A 20985-nucleotide genomic window follows, 5' to 3' on the forward strand; every position below is an offset into this window, starting at 1 on the left:
CACAAAAGTGTGAACAAGCAGATACATGGGGTCGAATGACTACAACTTTTTTTTGCAAGGCCATAGTCAAGGCCCCAGAAGATGAGGTCAGAACATTTTATGAGTTATCATGGCTTGCTTTGAGGAAGATTTGAGAAGGTAGAGCCAAGGAATCTTTGTGCTCCCAAACAGAATGAATGCCTTCATGTTTTCATTGAAGATATTCAAGCTAGACTGCTCTTTGGCATGAATGAGGGTACACACAACTAAGACATGAGAATGGCCTAGATCCAATTGAAGGTATTGTTTTAAGATGTACTTTTATGGAGGCTAGAGAGATGGCTCAGTAATTAAGAACACTGACTGCTTTTCCAGAGGTCCTGAGTTCAATTCCCATCAACCACATGGTGGCTCACAACCACCTGTAATTGATGCCCCCTTCTGGTGTGTCTGAAGAAAGTGATAGTGTATTCATATACATATTTTTAAAAGATCTATTTTTATTATCCTTTACTATCTATGTGCAGATGCTCTGAGAAAGTGAGAGGCATTAGATGCCCTAGGTCAGGAGAGTGGGGATGAGGCTTAGTGGTAGAGCACTTGAATAGCACCCTAAAGACATTGGGTTTAATCCCTAGAACCACTATCACCAGCTAAATCCTCCACGCTGAGCCAGGAGTGGAGGCACACACATCTAGCACTGTACTTGAAGATCAGAAATTATATTTCAGTGAGCTGAATTCTTTTTTAAGGCAGTGTAGCCCTGGCTTTCCTGGAACTCACTCTGTAGACCAGGCTGGCCTCAAACTCAAAGAGATCTGCCTGCCTCTGCCTCCTGAGTGTGAGAATTAAAGGCATGTGCCACCACTGCCCAGTAAACCAAAATATCTTTAATGAAAAAAATTTACTAAAGAAACTGAGTAGGGGGCTGGAAAAACGGGTCAGTGGTTAATAGCACTTGCTCTGCCTAGCATGGTAGAACACGCCTTTAATCCTAGCACCTGGGAGGCAGAGGCAGGCAGAGCTCTAAGAGTTCAAGACCAGCCAAGGCAACACAGAGAAAAGCACTTTCTGTTCTTTCAGAAGACCCAGGTTCAAGTCCCAGCACATGCATTGTGGTTCACCAACAGTCTGTAACTCCTGTTCCACAGGACCCGATGCCTTCTTCTGAATTCTTCAGGCACCAGGGATGCATATAGTGCACAAACAAACATGTAGACAAAGTGTTAACAGAAAAATAAACAATTCTAAAAAATAAATTAAAATGAACAGACACTCTGTGTACTAAAATTACTTTTATTACAGTTGATCTTTTAAACATTTCCTTTGCTATGATACAAAGGATACTTACAAACAAAATATTACATATGACCTGTTTTCGTTCTTAAGGTTCTGACAACTTGGTAACAGCTTTAAATGCACAATCTATACAATTAATACAGGTTATATACGAACTATAAGGTATGCTGAACCAGAAGAATACTGACAATATACTGTACAATAATCCTTACCAGTTAGTGCTGCGGACCATTTCTACCGAAAGGAAAATGCACATCTGCACAGTCCCCTTTACCAGCTGGGCTGACAGAGAGGGAGAGGCTTCCTCCTCATTGCAACCTTTGGTAAGCCTCCACTGTGGGCATGTTTAATCTAAAAATTGAAAGGACTGGGTTTACTCAAAATTATCCACTGTTAAAAGTATTAGGATACTATATGTTCAATATGATAATCTCTTGCCCTTTCCCCAAAAACTATCCCAGTTTTAAAAGACCATTTAAGTCCTTTGTCCACTATGAAAACCCTACAGGCTCAAGGGCTTTAGGAAAAGATGAAGGCTGCCAAAAAAGGAGGCAAGAAACCAAGCCAAAATCTAGGTCTTGCAAAATCATCATTTTTCCCTTCACCAAAGGGAACTAGAAATGTACAAATTCATTGACGAACCTCAATGATAACATATCAGTTAGCTGATAACCCTCATTTATCTGGACCTGACTTATGGGAATAACTGAAACAGACTGTGGATAACATATACCACATTTTGTACAGAACATCTTATCTTGTGAAGTTAAAATATTCCCTTTAGCCACCAAAGCTGGTCCTGGGCTGACAGGTGTGCATTTCTCTCAATGGTCTACTCAGAAATGATAAGGTTACAGCTTTTTTTTTTCTTTTTTTTTCCTTTAAATTTTAAATAAAAAAGCAATTGACTGAAGCATTGTCTCTCTCTCTCTCTCTCTCTCTCTCTCTCTCTCTCTCTCTCTCTCTAGGTAAATAGCAAAAATAAAAATAAAAACCACCCCTGGCATTTGCACAAATAAAGCAATGGAATGCCATGGCTTTTAAGAGGTTAGTACAAAGACTGAAGTGAAGAAAATCTAGAGAAAAACCATGTATTAATTTCCTTCTTTTAAAAAATTTCTATATGTGCAAAAAAAAAAAATCAAAACAAAAACAAAAAACCCCAACAACAACAACATGCTGTTTGAGGAAAACAAAAAGAAATGAGTACATAAAACTAAAAATATAAATAACGTTTGGTGGTTCAGTAAAAGCAAAGACCAACCTGGGTTACAGAAGGGTTATACATTCAAGATGCTTTCAAACCCAGTGGGATAACTTATGTTAAAACTGTGTTAATAGTTAACTTTAAAAATCTCAAGTTTGTTCTTAAATCTTCACAATACAAGCAAAGCTGTTTAAAATATACACTATACATATTTCTCATAGTCTCTCCAACCTCACTAATGCATGTTAGGCTTTTTTCATACACTAAAGAGGGGTTCTCAAAGCTAACTTGCTCATAACAACCTGCATCATTTAAATGTTTTATATGGGTTAAAAACCTTTTCAGACTTACATAAATAGTATTTAGCAACAGAAGTGTTAATTTAAAAACTCTAAAGCATTTACAAATAGGTTGGAATAGCCTAGGGAGTTATGTGCACTGTACTTTAAAATGGTATTTACATCAGACCATTATTTTTGTAAAAATTTCCCTAAATAAAAAAAAAATAAAAAAATTAACCTATTCTAAACTAGCAGAGAAGAATCATAAAGAGTAAACCAAGAACAAAATTATTTTCCGATGGAAACCCCACACATCCCTCCTCACTTGGGTTTTACTCTATGAAACAAACCACTGTGACTCCTAATAGGCTCTTCTATCAAGTGTCAAGATAATGTGGTAAAACGTTTGTTAGATAAATTACTGGCCAAGTGAATTTGAAAAAAAAAAAGTTTTTCCATCTTGTCTCTGGCTTGGATTACATGTGTATTTAACTGGAGGGGCGATCTAAATAGGCACAATTCCCATTTATTGTGAAATAAACGACAAATAAAATAGGAAGAAAGGGTGATAGTTTCTTGGAAGAGTATGAAGTGCAAGGAACAGCACATGTGGAATGAACAGGCAGCAAAAGACAACAGCGTGGCAATACCCCAGGGGTAGCCAATGCCTTGATAACTGACATACCTGTTTGACCCCAAGAAGGGCTAGAAGGGTTCCAATACCTACGCTGTTACTTGAGATAGAGACTGTAAATATTGGGCAGCTGCATCTTTTCAAAATTTTATAATTCGCTCGATGACCATGTGCAATTTATATTAACAATAATGTTCATGCCGAGGCAATGTATTTGAGGGCTAAGAAAAAGCAAAATGTGCCACTGAGAGAAACCTGTTTCCATATAACTGGTCTTCATGCTTTCCAGTGGCTCTAATATACCTTGGATACTAAGCCAAGCCATGCAAAAGCAAAGAGTACATACTTTTCATTAACATTGGTACCTCATTTCTAAACCACTGACTTCAAAGTTGCCATAGAAACATATAACACAATACTGAAAGCATACAATTGAGGGTTCATGGATTTTTAAGAAATGCACTCCCCTCATCTATGTTCAACAGTCTTTTAAATCTTAGCTACAAGGCATATCAGAGGAAGGGAGGTTACGTGGGGGTAATGTCTGAGGAACATACGGAATTCTGGAAGTAGGAAATGTTCCAGAAATGGGATCAATGTGCCAGCAATAAGCAAAGTTCATTTCATTTGAAAATGCAGTTAAAAGAGCCCATGAACAGTCCCAAACCATAAAGTTATCACCTGCATAATTTACATAAACATTAACACACTTGCACTTTATAGACAACACTCTGTAAACATGGCCACTGGGGGAGGAAGACTCCCTACACCTCACTCATGACTGACATGTAATCATATTAAATAAAATTACTTAGCTTCAAAAGATTTCAAACCTGACCAATGATTAAGCTCCATTTCCCCATTTAACAACATTTAGGCATTAATTCTAAAATGTCACCTAGGATGGTCTCAGGGTTATATGCCAGAAGCACAACTAGCAATGGCAGCAACTCCTCTCTAGCTGGCACAGACCTATAAACTTTAGTACAAAACCAGAAACTAGTACAGAAACTAGGTCAATTTGTTAGCTACATATTTACAGATAATTACATGATTTTTCACTCATAATTGTTAAACTACGAGTGAAAGGAAACTGTGCAGGTTGAATTACCCGTACTTTGGGGGGGGGGGGAGATTCTTGATCATCAAGACACCCTTTTTCATTCATTGAGAAGTCTTACCTTCTCTTCTCTCTACACTTCCAACTACCTACAGATGTTAATATTATATCCAGTGGGCATCCTGCTGGAGAGGACTAACCTTTTCCTGTATTAAAGAAGAACCCCTTGTATATTTAAAAGCAAAGCAAAACAAAACCCCCAACACACACACACGCACACACGCACGCACGCACGCATGCACGCGCGCATGCACGGACTTCAGTTTGGATTGCTGGAAACAGTAACAGATGGTGACATAGTACATGGCTCCCCGGGTTCTGCTCTCTGCGTCTATCTCCTAAGATACTTATTTTTGCATGGAGGGCAGTGCAGGTTTCAGAAGCCTGCAACAGGCAGATATGATGCATATTACTTATGCTTATCATCTGAAGGCCAGCACTTGTCTGGAAATCTGAATATAATCAAAGAGGAGAAAAAAGCCAATATAACTTTAAAAGTGGGCTACCAGAATTCAGTAGGAAACATAAATGCACAAAAGGAAGAGTTCTCAGCTTCACTTTTTCTACAGTGTTTAATAAAATTTTCTTTACAAATTAATAGTTATTTCCAACGTAGATCTACTGTAGTGATTTCATAAAAGTGCAGACAACATAACCAGACACAGCAAAACAGACTTCCATCAGTAGTCCTTGCATACAAGAGGCACATATGCTGAGTGGACAGCACACTCTTCATCCTTTAAGGAATCTGAGGGTGAGAAATTTCCAGTTTGTAACAACTCAGGGTGAGTGCCTTTTTAAAAAGGCAATGCTAAAACCATGGAAGGGAGACTTCTGTTATTAGGGACAAAATAAAACAGAATTTGTTTATATTCAATAATGATCTGTATTTTGATAAGCAGCTCAAAGATGACAGCCCAATGCTCCTTAAGACTATTTCTTCCATCATTATAGCAGATTCACACTTAGTAGACCTTAAATATATTATTTTCTGACTTTAATACACATTAGGACACTTCACATTCTGAACATGAGACAAATGCAAAACTATAAAACCTCCAAAAAGAATGGGTTGCTGTGGCTATTGGCATGGTAGCTCATGCCTATAATCCCAGTACTTGAGAGGCTTACAGAAAGACTGCTAGGAATTTGAGGCCAGCCTTGGCTAAACATCAATTACTCCATCAGAAAGGATACATGTCTCGAGAGAAAAGAAGCAAAACTAAGAAGGCATGTTGTGTCAGACCAAATCTCTGCTTGAACAGTATTGAATCAGAAGGGGTAGAAGGTGCACAAAGAACTTACTGTTAGCAAGAAGGTAAGTCAAAAGGAGGCAGCCCTTCAAACCAGTCTACCTTCCCTGGGTGATCATCTCCTGCTCATTTTACAGCTGAGGAGAGCCTCGGTTGTGTTTTAGTTGTAATTCTTTGCTTGGCAGTCTTGACCCTCGACAATAAACATGACTATTAGTATTAGGGATAAAAAGCAAATGAGGATCATGGGACCAACACTAAGAGACCCTAAGTCCGTGAAGACTGTGACTCAGTGGCTCTCTTAACCTCTGCAGAACAATTACTACCAGTGTTCATTGCAGAGTTCATTTCTCTCTGCAGCTTGTAATTTTAGTTGCATTGTAAAACAAACTCAAAGAATAACTGGCTCCTTCCCTAGCACACTTTTACTGCATTGTAACTTATGGTTTCATAGTTGATTTAACTTTCTCCTCAGGCATACAAGTGCTAAAGGGATAGAGAGAATGTATCTACTCATCACCTTCCATAAGTATCAACCCAGAGTACTCACTCTTGCTGTAACATGGGGCGGGAGAGGTGGGGGACAACAATAAAACTTGAGCCCTGGCAGACATGTTTAAAATGAGTTATATCCATCCATCTATACAAACATATAAACACTCATATGTATATACAATATATACATACAAATGAAAATAGCTATACCCAAAATGTGCACATGTAACAGTTTTAAAACACCAGTAGATCATGGTATAATACAATTTATTTCCACTTGTAAATGGCACAAATGGAGAAATGCAAAGGTGTTCAAGTACAATGAAGTCATCTTTACAGGTGAAAATAAATCATATTATTCCAGTGTCCAAAACAATGTACTTAGTTTAAAATGCTAGACATTTACAGAAGCATAAAATTACTAAATTCTGCCTTGTGATCTAAAAATTTTCAATTTTTGAAAAGGATGCACAGAAAAATTGTTAGTAGCAGGATGTGATCTCCAGCTTCTTTAGTGTTATGTTTACTTGATGTCCAGGCAGCCAGAAATCGTAACTATGGACAAAGATTCATTTACTAGCAAGGCCTTGACTTCAGGCTGTATTCCACCTGTGCGTGTGACTTCAAATTCAGGAGTTTTCATCTCTAGATATGGAAATGTGCAGAAGAGCAGGAGCTCTTTTAAAAATAAACATGCTTTCAGCTAACGTTGTTTATACAGTGCAAACACTTTCTGATGTCAAAATTTAGGGTTAGAACTCAGTTTAGAAGAAAAGTTATGTGCAAAGGGCAGGGAATCTAATTAGAAATAAAATGTCTTTTTTTTTTTTTTTTGGTTCTTTTTTTCCGGAGCTGGGGACTGAACCCAGGGCCTTGCGCTTCCTAGGCAAGCGCTCTACCACTGAGCTAAATCCCCAACCCCTAAAATGTCTCAACATATGAGGCTTTGCATTTTTAAAATGCTGACCCCGAAAAAGGGAGAAAAAGAAACATTTCCCTGTAGGTTCTGGATACCAGATATAGATCCACAACTTCTGGTGTGCTACACAAGTTCTCCATGCGTTCATTTTCTTAAACACACACATGAGTGAATACCAGTAACTGGGGAGGAGGTAGTGTTCATCTGGTCAAATGTTGACATTTTTGCATTTTTTCTCTATAAAGTACTTGCCCCATTCAGGGCATTTCAAACCCTTTCAAATTTTCCTGCTACCAGTTTTTACTGTGACAATTCCTGCTGTGTCCATGGTTCCTCTAGAGTTGTTATAAACATAACCTGTTCACTTTAATCACTGTGCAAACTACATGCATCTTAACTAAACTGATGGTACAATTCAGGTATAATGAACAACATGAAAAGATAGGGTGCCACACGATTAGATGAGGCAGAAATTCTTACTGGACAGGACAGTCAGTGTTTAATCACACTAGTATGCGGGCATTATGATCAAAATGGACTCAGTAAATTTGACCAAGTGATGCTCACAATGGGTGATGATAAAGTGTTTCTGGTCATAGTTTGGAGTTTGAAGAGATGTCTTACACACACCTGATCTGCTTTCTCAATCAAACCCTCTGGGAACAGATGGTTGCCGGAATGGTTTTTAAAGATATTATTTTACAGTTTTGAATAGTCTACTAAACTCTAAAGATTTCCTTTATTTTCTCCAAACACAGAATTTTCAATTTGTTTGAAACTCTTTAATGATATTTTGAATGGGGAAAAAAAACAAAAAAAACAAAAAACAAATCTAAAGGCCCTTTTCATTAGTTATAACTTGTCCATGTTTACCTAAAAACTAATGGGGAATATGTTTAAAACCCTGCTTAGAAATGTGTAACTACCATTAACCTTCCACTAGATTTTTAAAGGACTTATACTATAGCATTTACCTTTCTTTTGTTCCTTCTTTTTTTTTTTTTTTTGGAGACACCTGAAGGCAGCCTTGAACCTGAGATTCCTTCCTACCCCTGCCTCCCAAATGCTGGGATTATAGGCATTTGCTACCACATCCTGATCTAATTTTTCTTTTATTTAGTGTTAGAAATCCTCAAACCAGTGTCAGAAGCTTTTGAAGGGGGTAAGTCATGGAGACTGGACTCACATACCTGGACAAGACATAGAATGTGGTTAAGCAAACCAAGAACTTCCATCGTAGATAACAATTTGGTCACGAGTTTGTTCTAATTGTGATTAAGAGAATGCTTACTGTCTACATAAATGAAAAGCAGGACCCAGAGTTAGTAGCAAGAGCTCTTCAAGACAACTGGAAAGGGAGCAGGACAATAACTTACTAAAACAAAAAACAAAAAACTCTGGTCTCTGGCCCCGGTCTACCACCAACTCAAGCTCCACACAAACCATGGGACATTAACTAACACTGATGCAGAACACTGGGTTGATCCTTCATTGAAGAACAGACAAAACACACTCCCCAAATATTAGTGGTACCTGACCACTGCATATTATTTTCAATTTTTGTTGTTTTCTTTCACTCAAACTACCTAGTTTCTTTCTCAGTAGTATTTTAGCACTAAAGCTAGAAACTTCTGAAAGGGAATTTGCTATTATGTGATATTAACATGGACCCGGATGGTCACTAACTCTCAATGAATTAAGAATTTGTAAGGTACTACGGCAACAAAAACAGCAATTAAGCACAGAAGACCTGCAAATGAAGCAACTACAGTGTGAAGATTAGTCAGCAGCTGGTAGTCATTGGCTCAGTGACTCCTGGTGGCAACTATTTAAATAATCAACTACTGCTACTTGTAAACATGGAATCCCAAAGCTAAAAAGGGGATAATAAAATCATGTCTATGTAGTGTGATGAATATTCTACTAGATGGCTGTTCACAATATGGCATCATTCAATGCCTCTGGCATTGGCTTTGTGTTGGCTATGTCTTGGTTTTATACAGAGCAAAGGTACTGTTTGGGGTCTTATAGACGGGGTCAGACGAGATATAGCACAAAAACACAATGTCAGGCAATACAGGCTTTACCTCCTTCTCCCTGCTGAACATTCCTATCTACCACAGGAACTCTCAGGGGCCCATCTGGCCCTCTAGTTTCTCCTCTGCAAGCTCACAGGTTGTTAGTGCAATAGCCACACAGCTTATATCTCTGTAAGCAAGTCCATCTTATACGACCTACGAAATCTGACAAGTTTCTGAAGCACTTAGCAAAGAACTAAGTGATTTTCTACCACTGAAAAGGTAAATGCAATCGTTTAATGTTCATGTCCTTCTGTTTTTTAGTCCAAATGAGGTTGAGAAATCAGATCAATCCATAGATAAAGAAAGCACACTGGTGAGGAATGGAGGTATATTTCAGTAAGAATGTGTTTCAGCATGGATACTGCCTGCTGTCAGTGACTCACAGAATTTGGAATATGAAGGAAGGCTTTACATCTTCCAACAAATTTCTTAGGCTGTGGATACCCTAAAGTGATGATCCAGATTAGTTTGCTTCATTTTATTTTTATATTGTTCAGATAATACCCCTTCTATAAAGCCAATTTTTTTTGCCACATACATGAAATAGTTATCTATTTCCCACTTTAAAATTTTTCCAAAAGTTAAAAACAAAGAAACAAAAAGCCAACCACAAAAACCCCCGGCAGCCAAATACTATGACATCCCAATTAGTAAACACAAAACATAACGCTTTACAAAGACGAATAAAATATACCATATGCACAGCTTCCACCCGGTAGTACCCAAGTGAGGAGGCTGCTGTGCTGATGTCTGTAGGCAGTTTCTTTTGGCAGACAGCTCCAGCGGAATTGCCACTTTCAATTATTATGTGTAAGACATGTGTGACCCATTGGATATTTGTGAAGTGACACTCGTGCTTCTGCTCATGCCCTGTTCCGTCCGTCCCCCAGAAGCTGTCCGCCTCAGAGCCTGGGGGCTATTGCGGACTCCTATACTGCTACCTCGAGGTACCCCTTGCATTGGCCCTGAGGGGTGACCCCATGGTTGGGGTCCGCCTTGCATCGGATGACCCCAAGCTTGTGGTGTGCCACCCATGGGATGACCCCAGTGAGGTCCTGAACCCCCAGTAGGATTGTGAGACCAGCTAGAAGCTCCTGGGTAGCTGTGGCTGAATGCCTCAGGGGAGAGATTAGAAAGGACCATGTTACTAAAACCTAATCTCATGCTTTCAGAGTCAAAAGCTTCAATTTCTCTGGCCTGGCGCTCGAGCAGGCTACGTATTCGTTCTGTGCGTTCATTCTGCAAAGCCAACATCTCTTCTTCAATCTGTCAATAGGAAAAGGGAGCAAAAACATCATTTTATGTTTCAGATCTAAGATCTAAAGCAGCAATACTACTCAAGACAATCAACAGCTATTTTATGGATACTTTAATAATAATAATTATTATTATTTTGGTTTTTCAAGACAGGTCTTCTTTTGTAGCCCTGGCTGTTCTAGAACAAGCTCAATAGAACAGGCTGGCCTGGAACTCATGGAGAACTGCCTCTGCCTGTTCAGTGCTGGGTTTAAAGTTGTGTGCCATCACTGGTGGGCTCCTTTTCTTCCTTGTCTACACAAAGAAACCCTGTCACACTCTCAAAAATAAATAAATAAAATAAAAATTTAAAAAAATGGAGCTAGCATTCCTCCTCTCATAATTCAATAGTCTTCACATAGCTTTCTGGTTGTATTGATACATGATTTCATATAGCCAAGGTTGGCCTCAAAGTTATATAGGCAAGGATGATCCTAAACTCCTATTTTCCTGCCTTCATATCCAAGGGCTGAGATTATAGCTTTGTGCTACCACGTCTGGCTCATTTGTTTGTTTTAAAGTTTTGACACACACAGGCCTTGATAAAAGTAATTGCTTGACAGGTATGGCCCCTGCTTCCTTAGTTTCAGCTTCTCCTTGTACTGAGTGAGGCAGTGGTACATGGCTCATTTTCCTTCTTGGGCCACAGGAATAAGGGTTTGTCCCCACAGCATTTTTTTTTTCTTTTTTTCGGCGCTGGGGACCGAACCCAGGGCCTTGCGCTTGCTAGGCAAGCACTCTACCACTGAGCTAACCCAACCCCCGCCACAGCATTTTTTGTGGTTTACTTTGAGTGTTAATGATGGTGAGGACATGAATGATGGATTTACGGCCAACTCAAACCTTGGAGTGCTTGAACTCAGCAGTGCATATGAACTTCAGCATATGAGAAAGTGCCACCTTCAGAGCTGTTTCAGCAGCTCCACTGTACCTCCAGAGGCAGCCTGTTCTACAGAGCTAGTCTCAAACCTTAGTCTTCCAGTGGCTCATAATCTACCCATTAATTATATTCCATTGAGTTTTAAATGTCATTAGTTAAAAAGTTCATTATTGAGCACAGTGGCTTATGACTTTAATCCCAGGATCAAAGAAGCAGAAGCAGGAGGATCTAATCAATTTGAGGCCAGCCTGGTCTACATAGTGTGTTCCAGGACAGCTAGAGCTATATAGTGAGACCCTGTCTTCAAAATAAAACAAAAAGTAAATAAAAATTACAAGTTCATTATTGAATACTTGAAAAAAAAGGAAAAAAACCCAAAATAACAAATCTACCAAACTCGAATTAAAAAACATTATTATGAAAGAAATCTACTACGAGCCCTGTTGATATCAGTAGAGTTCTTGCCTTGCAAGTGTGAGGCCTTAGGCTCAATCCTCGGGCAAAAAAAAAAAAGCTGTGAACCTGGGTTCACTTGCGCGTACACACACACACACACACACACACACACACACACACACACAAACAAACAAACACATACACACATACACATCATACATATACAATGAAAGAAAATACACCACCACCCAACCCCAAACTTGTGGGCACATACATATATTTAGTTCTTCTGATAAAAACAAATACTAGGAGGGTTGGGGATTTAGCTCAGTGGTAGAGCGCTTGCCTAGCAAGCGCAAGGCCCTGGGTTCGGTCCCCAGCTCCGGAAAAAAAAAAAAAAAAAAAAAAAAAACAAAAAAAAAAACTGAAAAAACAAACACTAGAACAGTTCCCTTTCATTATCTATACCTTCTGTTCTAAGAGTGCTCTCCGAAGGGAGACCCTTTGTTCCAGCTCTCGAAGCTCTCGATCATGTTGGGCCTCAGCCTGCATCTTGATTTTGCTCTGATATGCATTCAACAGCTCCAGTTCCTGCTGTAGCTGCATCTTCAAAACCTGGCATTCTGCTTCCTGTGCTTCATCCAAACGCAGCTGAGAGAAAGAAGAGGAACTGATACATTCTACTGTGAACTATCCATTCGTGACTTACAGAAAAGAAGAATGAGAGAAGACAGACTATATAGTTATATAGTTTGTACGCTATATAACTTCTTTCTTGTAGCATGGCATAAACATCTCCTAAAAGAGAAAGATAATAACCAATATTACATGACAAAAGATCCTATCATAAGCTATTCTTAAGATGCCTGGATAGCGATGCTTTTTCTTAAGAAAAACCTAGAATATTACTGGGTAAAAGGATTCAATCTCTTCTTCCCTAGTGGAAATAATTGAGGACAGAGTCAACAAGCACAGCACACAAGCTGCTTATTTATCTTTGTTCAGTCCAACATCTAAAAATGAATTTTACATTCTTAATAGTTAGAAGCACCTACACAATATCCTGCATTTTACCTCCTGGCTTGCAAAGTCTAAAATATTTGCTATTTCACCCTTTAAGAAAACACTTGCAAAGAATTTCATCTATGCCCTCCAATGTAACCATTTAGATTACTATTCAGAGAATTACATTTCTGAGTCAAGGTTTCTTTTTCTGTATAGCCTTGGCAGTCCTGAAAGTCACTCTATACCCCAGGCTGGCCTAAAACTGAGAAATATGCTTGGCTTTGCCTCTCTAGTGCTGGGATTAAAAGCATGTGCCACCATCTCCCTGCTTACTCATTTGACCTGGATAAGCTGTTGGAACCTACACCTGTATGTAGACATAGGCTCTTATGTCTAAATGTATCAGTGAAATTCTATATACACTATGCTTTTCCCAAACAATGCTAAGAACAGGAAGAGTTTGGATGACTACTATTTTTTCCTGAGCTAATAAAGAGCTATCATCCCCAATTTATCTTTCAATTGCTAGGATTTCATTTGGGTGGTAGTAAGAAAGGGGTACTAAATTTGTTTTGCCTAAACAAAGCAAACTCACAGCTTGTGTGGAGAGCATTTCATTAATGCTATGATCATACTGCTCAGCCAAGATGGCTAACTTCCGAGTCTGTTCCTCCTTGAGTCTTTTCAGAACAGCTTTGTGCTCACTCTTTGGTGTAGTCTCCAGTAGGTGATTCCTTAATGCTTTGTACTGTCTGGTTTGAATTTTGCAGGTATCCTGAAACTGCTTTTTTATTTGGAGTTCTTTAGACTGGAAAGACAAAGGGGGTTGGGGATGGGAGATATGTGAGTGAGTGTCTCAACATACAGCATTTGGCACATGTATACTAAAACCGATATATAAATAAAGTCAGAGAAGAAAATCACAAAGTAATATAAGATTGCAAGTAATTCTTGTATCTGGCAAATACTCATGATGTAAACCTAAATTTCACCTCAAAAATTAAATATTGTAGTTATAAACACTGACAGGCTAAAGTTTCACCAGATGTGTGAGGCAGAAAATAAAACAGGTTTCTTTGGTCATTTAGAACACTTCACTCCAGTTTCTTTTCTTTTCATGATAATCTCAACTCTAACCACTACCTATAATAGATCCTACTTTCTATGGTATCTATGTACAAAACCTCAGATTAATTTTGAAGTGTGCAATAGTAAATAGTTATTACAACTATCTTTTCTTTAATAGAGTTAAGTTAGAATACTCAGCAAGGGTTCATTCCCTCTGTCCTACAATACTAAAGTCCAAACCTGGGGCATCATGACAACTCTCTACCATTAATTCACCAAGCCTTTAAAAAAAAAAAAGATTTATTTTTGAAACAAGGTTTTGAGCTAACCAAGTTGTCCTTGAATTCCTTGTGCTTTAGCCTACTCAGTGCTGAAATTACAGGATGTATGTGTCATCTCAGAAATGGTTTACTTTATTGTTTAACATCTGAAGAAAATCTCTAAAGTCAGTTAACTATTCTTTTAATGCTCAATAAAAGTTAAGGTGCAAGGCAGGGAAAACCTCCTTGGAGTAAAACAAACTCAAATATTTTTTTTTTTAAAGATTTATTTATTATATTTATATTACACTGTAGCTGTTCAGACACACCAGAAGAGGGCATCAGATCTCACCACAGATGGTTATAAGCCACCATGTGGTTGCTGGGATTTGAACTCAGGACCTTCGGAAGAGCAGTCAGTGCTCTTAACCACTGAGCCATCTCTCCAGCCCTCAAATATTTTTGAGAGAGAACTATTGGAAGACTTTGCCTTTAAAAAGTTTTATTCATTTGTTTATTAAGCTGGTTATAAAAATTTACATTTTTAACCCCTGCAATCAGTGGGCCGAGAAACAAGGATCTCTGAGTTCAAGACCACAGAGCAAATTCCAGATAGTCAGGAAACCATGTCTTGAAAAACAAACAAACAAACAAACAAACATACATTAAAGGGAGATATATTTCTATAGCGAATATTAGTTCAGCATAAAAGTGAGAAATAGGGGGCTGGAGAGATGGCTCAGCAGTTAAGAGCACTGACTGCTCTTCCAGAGGTCCTGAGGTCAATTCCCAACAACTACATGGTGGCTCATAACCATTTGTAATGGAATCTGATGCTCTCTTCTGGTGTGTCTGAAGATAGCTACAGTGCACTCACATACATAAACATACACAAAATAAATTAATCTTAAAAAAAAAACTTTAAAAAAAAGTGAGAATATATTCACTTACTATACTGAGACAACAGAACCTATGTTAAAATTAAGTATAATTAAATGAAATTTTTACATATTTGTTCAGGAAATTTAAGAGTCCCAGACGTAGTTACTTAGAACAAAATGAAACTAATAGGTTAGCATGTTGACCTGTAGACTTCAATGTCAGCATCAGACACTGTGCATATTTTTAAAATACTGATTAAGAATTCCCAGGGCTGGGGCTGGAGAGATGGCTCAGAGGTTAAGAGCACTGTCTGCTCTTCCAGAGGTCCTGAGTTCAATTCCCAGCAACCACATGGTGGCTCACAACCATCTATAATCAGGTCTGGTGCCCTCTTCTGGCCTGCAGGCATACATGCAGGCAGAAAGCTGTATGATGTATACATAATAAATAAATAAATGTTTAAAAAAAAAAAAAAAAAAAAAGAATTCCCAGGGCTGGAGAGATGACTCAGAGGTTAAGAGCACTGGCTGCTCTTCCAGAGGTTTGGAGTTCAATTCCCAGTACAAACACGGCAGCTTATTATCTGATATCCTCTTCTGCTATACAGGCATACATGCAAACAAAACACTTATATACATAAAATACAGAAATAAATCTTAAAAGAATTTCCACAGTTGAATTTTCTGGTCATTCTTTTTCTTTGGTACAAAGTATACAAGCAAAGGATGAAGCAACAGGCATTCCATACAGGAACTCAAGTAAGCATGCTAAAAATCAAAGGACTAAGTCAACTCAACCTCTAAATGGTCAGAAACATGCTGCTGTCAAGAAGCTGACACTAACAGTACCTTCAAACTCTTAGGCTGCTGTCGAACTTCCATGACATGTTTCCGTCTTAGTTCCCGTTCCCTTCTCTTATTGTATTCCAGCTGGTTAGTAAGCTCAGTTTGATGTTGCAGTCTGATCAACTCACAGCGCATCTTCTGAATAGTGTTGAGGTGGCGAAACTCCAGTTCTTGCATGGATTCATGCTGTCGCAGTAACATTGCATGTTCTAAGTCCTTCTGAGTCTGCCTTTTGTTTAACTCCTAAAATATAATTCAAAAGACAAAGGTATAATGTATAGCTTTACAAACCAGGAGGGGAAACATTAAAAAGCAAAACAGAAAAGTAACATTAAAGTGTGCATGGAATTAAGCCAGTGCTTCAATATAAATATTAAATTCCCGTGAGTTTTGTGTCTGTTTGTGTGTGTAAGTATTATTTGAACTAAGAACTCTCCCTCCCACTAGGTCTAGTCTATATATTTAATAAGGAATAGATAGATAAGTTCTTAATTAAAAACTTCTTAGAATAATATATAGCACAAGATAGTGTCTAGGAAATGTTATTCTTGCTGGCCATGGTGGCTTACACGTATAATAACAGAATTAGGATTGATAGCTGAGGTCAAGTCTAGCCTTGTCTACATATCAATTTCTAGGTCAGGGCTGTATTGTGAGACAACTGTCTAAAACTAAAATATAATAAAATAAAAAATGTTTAAAGTTATTCTCTTAAACGATTTTTGTCCAAGCCAGGCTATGGTGGTGCATGCCTTTAATCCTGCACTCAGAAGCAAAGGTGGAATGATTGGATCTCTTGAGTTCCAACCAGCCTGGTCTACAGGGCAAGTTCCAGGATAGTCAGAGCTGTACAGAAATCCTGTCTCAAAAAACCAAAACAATTTTCTTGTCCAGATAAAAAGGGGGAGGTGGATTAGATGACTCAGTAACTAAAAGCACTTATTGCTGATGCAAAGGACATGGGTTTGGTTCCCAGCGCCTGCATAGTAGCACATAGCCTCCTCCACGACATTGATACCTGTTCTCTCCATCAGTCACTCTGCAGGCATATGGTGTACATACAATCACTCACACACACACACACAATTAACAAAGTGATTATACACATACATCAGCCCTGCAAACCCTCTCCCTAGGGGCCAACAGTTTATTGCAGATATTTCTCCACTTTATCTTCTTCATTAATTATGATATATCCATTTAACAGAATCTCTCATCTCTCCCTCAAGCATTGGGATTACAAGTGTATGCTACCATACCACAAGACATTTTATTTTTACTGAAAGCTACCACTTTGTGATACAATTTCCAACCATTTCAACAAGACTAGTCATTTAAACTGGTTCCTTCTTTTATTTCTAGGATAGAACTCACAATGTAAATATGATACGTAAACATTTATGGGCATATTTATTTTTTAATTATGTGTACATGTACACACACACACACACACACACACACACACACACACACACACACACCCCAAGACATGTCCTGAGAGGCCAGCTGTCAGATCCCCTTGAGCTGGAGTTATAAGCTGTTATGAGTTGCCTAATATGAATGTTGGGAACTGAATCAGGTCCTCTGGAGCTAAGGCAGCTCTCTTAACTCCTGGACCATCATTTTAGTTTTTCTGTGCATATTTTTAAAAGTTATAGTTCAGGCAGGTGGTAGTATCACATGCCTTTGACCCCAGCACTCAGAAAGGAGAAGCAGGCAGATCTCTGAGTTTGAGGCCAGCCTGGTCTAATTCTAAGACATCCAGGGATACACAGAGAAACCCCATTTTGAAAAACAACTACAGAAAGCTATAGTTCAATCATTTGCTCAAGAATGTTACTAACAATGCCCATTAACAACTAAGCTTACACCTAAGATTGGATGTTAGCATTTTTCTTATAATGTAATTTTAATTTTAAATCCAATCAGTATAATATTTAATTTAAATTTCTTTCTTTTTTGTGGGGTGACATGGTCTCACTATGTAGTCCTGGTAGCCATGAAACTCAAAGATCTGCCTGCTTCTACTTCCCAAGTGCTGTGTCATCCTGGCTAAGTTCAAAAGTCCTTTTTTTTTTTGAAGTTCTCTTGAGTGACATGGATATATGTCTGTGTGTTGTATGGACACTTGGGTCCAGGATCCTGAGTCCAGAGGCATCATATCTGCTACGAATTGAAGATATAGGCAAATATAAGCCTCCCCTCCCACACCCCCCATGTGAGTGCTGAGAACTGAGCTCATCCTTATAAGAGCAGTATATACTTAGAGCTGAGCCATCTCTCCAGCCCCTAAACTTGTTCAGTGAATATATAGCATTAAACTCTAAGTTCAACTTATTTTATTCTATTCTTTGAAATAAATTTATCTATGTTGACACACATTCTGATAAAGATTTTTTTTTTAAGGCAAGACTGGGCTTGGTGGCACAAGCTTTTAATGTCAGTACTCAGGTAACAAAAATGAGTAGATCTCACCATCTTAAAAGAAAACCAGGCTGGTAAGACTGGCAAGATGTCTTAAAGGATAAAGGTGTCTGCTTGTTAAGCCTGAAGTTTAGTCTCCAGGACCCACAAGGTAGAAGGATACAACTAACTCATGTAAGCAGTCTTCTTGTCACTTTATATGCATGTGTCCACCAAAAATAAATATATATAAGCAAAAAAAAAAAAAAAAGACCTTTAATAACACCTGCCCAAATAATAAATATTATTATTAAAAGTGTTAAACGACTTAAGAGGCAGAGGCAGATGGATCTCTGAGGTCAGCCAGATTCTGAGAATACCAGAACAGCCAGGCCTACATAAAGAAACCTGTGTCGAAAAACAGAACAAAAAAACCCAAAAAAACGCTAAATAGTAATACATACCCCTCATGGTACCCATTCCAAATCAGAGATATACAAGTTGCCAAATTTATTTTCTTTCTTTCTTTTTTTTTTTTTTTTTTGGTTCTTTTTTTCGGAGCTGGGGACCGAACCCAGGGCCTTGCGCTTCCTAGGTAAGCGCTCTACCACTGAGCTAAATCCCCAGCCCCCAAATTTATTTTCTTATATTCAAAACTAGGTATTTTTGTCATTCACTTATTATTAATGGGCTATTTACTGAATGCTTGCTATAGACTACACAATGGGCATATGAAAAACTGAACAAAGTCTAACTTTACACAAAGTCAATTCTAAAAAGGGAGGTAGACACACTGACCTCCAAGGTGCTGGTGCATGTGTTATAATATGTATTTATTCTTCATGTATATATAAGGGGGAGGGCACTTTAAAAGATATATTTATTTTTATTTTATGTGCATTGGTTTTTGCCTGCATGTATGTCTTAGGGTGCCAAATGCCCTGGAATCGGAGCTGTAGAGAGCTGTAAGCTGCTATTGAAGGTTTAGGAACTGAACCCCAGGTCCTCTGGGAGAGCTCTTAACTGTTGAACCATCTCTCCAGCTCCAGCAGAATACTTCTAGAGAAAGGAACCGGTATTCAGGGGTTTCTTTCATGTGCTACCACAGGGAAAGAGCTCTTGTGAACATGTATACAATAGTGATTCAGGTACAGAGATTACATGTATAAAAGTGGAAACTTGGAAGTAACTGAAAATTGTCAATTTTCTTTTTCTTTTGAGTTCTCAAGACAAGGCTTCTCTATACAGCCCATGCTGTCCTAGAACTTGCTGTGTAGACCAGATCAACCTCAAACTCAGAAACCCACTTGGCTCTGCTTCCTGAGTGCTGGGGTTAAAGGCATGGCCCACCATGCCCAGTAAGATTTTCAATCTTCAAAAGAGATTCATCAGTAAGGAATTTTATTATAGTTTAAGTTAAAGACCAGTTTGACTTAATTTAGGACAGAAGAGGGGGATGGAGAGATGGTTCAGTGGGTTAAGAGCACTGACTGCTCTTCCAGAACCTACAGAGTAAGGCCTTGTTGAAAACAACAACAAAAGTTTTAGTTTCCAGCATTAAAAGACTTGTTTATTTTTATTACGTCATTTAAATGCACATACCTCCCTGACAAGGTCCTGTTCCAAGTTATGCCGACCAAGTAACATTCTTCTTTTGAAGCGACGACATTCTAGCTCTAGATACTGCCTTTGACGTCGAAGAAGATTAGCTTCTTCTTCTGCCTGAAAATGTTGAATATTCTCCTTCTGCTTTGAAAGCCATTCCTGCTTTTCTTTTTTAGGTGTGCTCTGGTTTTCATTCAGCTCCTGGAAATAAAAGCAAAAAAACAACAACAAAAAAAAATTCAGTTACATAAAAATTAACTATATGAATGTATAATGTAGCATAGTACATTTAACTAGTAATTTTGAGTTTTATTATTGCTAATACTATGTATGCAGCCCAAACTGGTCTTGAATTTACAATCCTCCTGCTTTAGCATCCTTGGTGGTAGAATTATATAACTGGCTATGCTAAATTTATTTATTTATTGTTTGCAGTGAAGGGAACTTAAGTTCCCTTACATTAATCATGCTGAAAGCCACATCTCCCATTTATTACATGGTGAAATTAAAAGCACTTAATTGTGTTTTGTTTCTAATTGTGTTTACTAGACCTAGAAAAAGTAAATATTATGTTCCCTATGTACATCACACAATACATAAAGAGCTTTAGTTTTGCAGTTTAACTTTCATGGTTCCTGGCTTTAAAGCATAGAATGGTCAAAAAATAAAACACCTTTAAAAAGCTTACTAAAACCAGGTGTGGTAGTACATGCATTTACTTCCAACCATTGGGAAGCAGAGGCAGACAGATCTCTGTAAGTTCGAGGCCAGTTTGGTCTACAAAGTGAGTCCAGGACAGCCAGGGCTCTGTTACACAGAAATATAACTGTCTTGAAAAAAAACAAACAACAAAAACAAACAAACAAAAAATGATGATGACAACAACAAAAACTATCCAAAAAGAGACAGGAGTGCTATCAAGTTAAAAAAATTGTTATTTTTAATTGGAATTATAGATAAAATACAGTTAAGCAACATTTAACTCCTTTGTTTTTCAAGATTCTCAAAATTTCTTTTATTTTTTTCTGTAGACAGGATTTCTCTCTATAGAGCTGGCTGTCCTGGAACTCAATTGGT

At 38.2% G+C, this 20985-nt stretch overlaps 1 protein-coding gene across 8 annotated transcripts in view; it reads right to left on the bottom strand.

The window, feature by feature from the left end:
* Positions 1–1255: 1255 nt before the first annotated feature.
* Taok1 (TAO kinase 1) overlaps positions 1256–20985 on the bottom strand; it is a 92236-nt gene continuing 72506 nt past the window's right edge. For 7 of the 8 annotated variants that reach the window (XM_087570096.1, XM_087570095.1, XM_087570092.1 and 4 more), the window contains 5 exons: positions 19906–20109; positions 15904–16143; positions 13441–13653; positions 12309–12491; positions 1260–10534 (listed from right to left, as the gene is read on the bottom strand). In XM_087570096.1, the coding sequence (XP_087426222.1) occupies positions 10073–10534; positions 12309–12491; positions 13441–13653; positions 15904–16143; positions 19906–20109 (1302 nt within the window). In that variant the 3' untranslated portion in view covers positions 1260–10072. 8 annotated transcript variants of the gene reach the window in all.

This window comes from Rattus norvegicus, chromosome 10 (assembly GCF_021556685.1).
Source record: "Rattus norvegicus strain SHRSP/BbbUtx chromosome 10, alternate assembly SHRSP_T2T, whole genome shotgun sequence".
Lineage (NCBI taxonomy): Eukaryota > Metazoa > Chordata > Mammalia > Rodentia > Muridae > Rattus > Rattus norvegicus.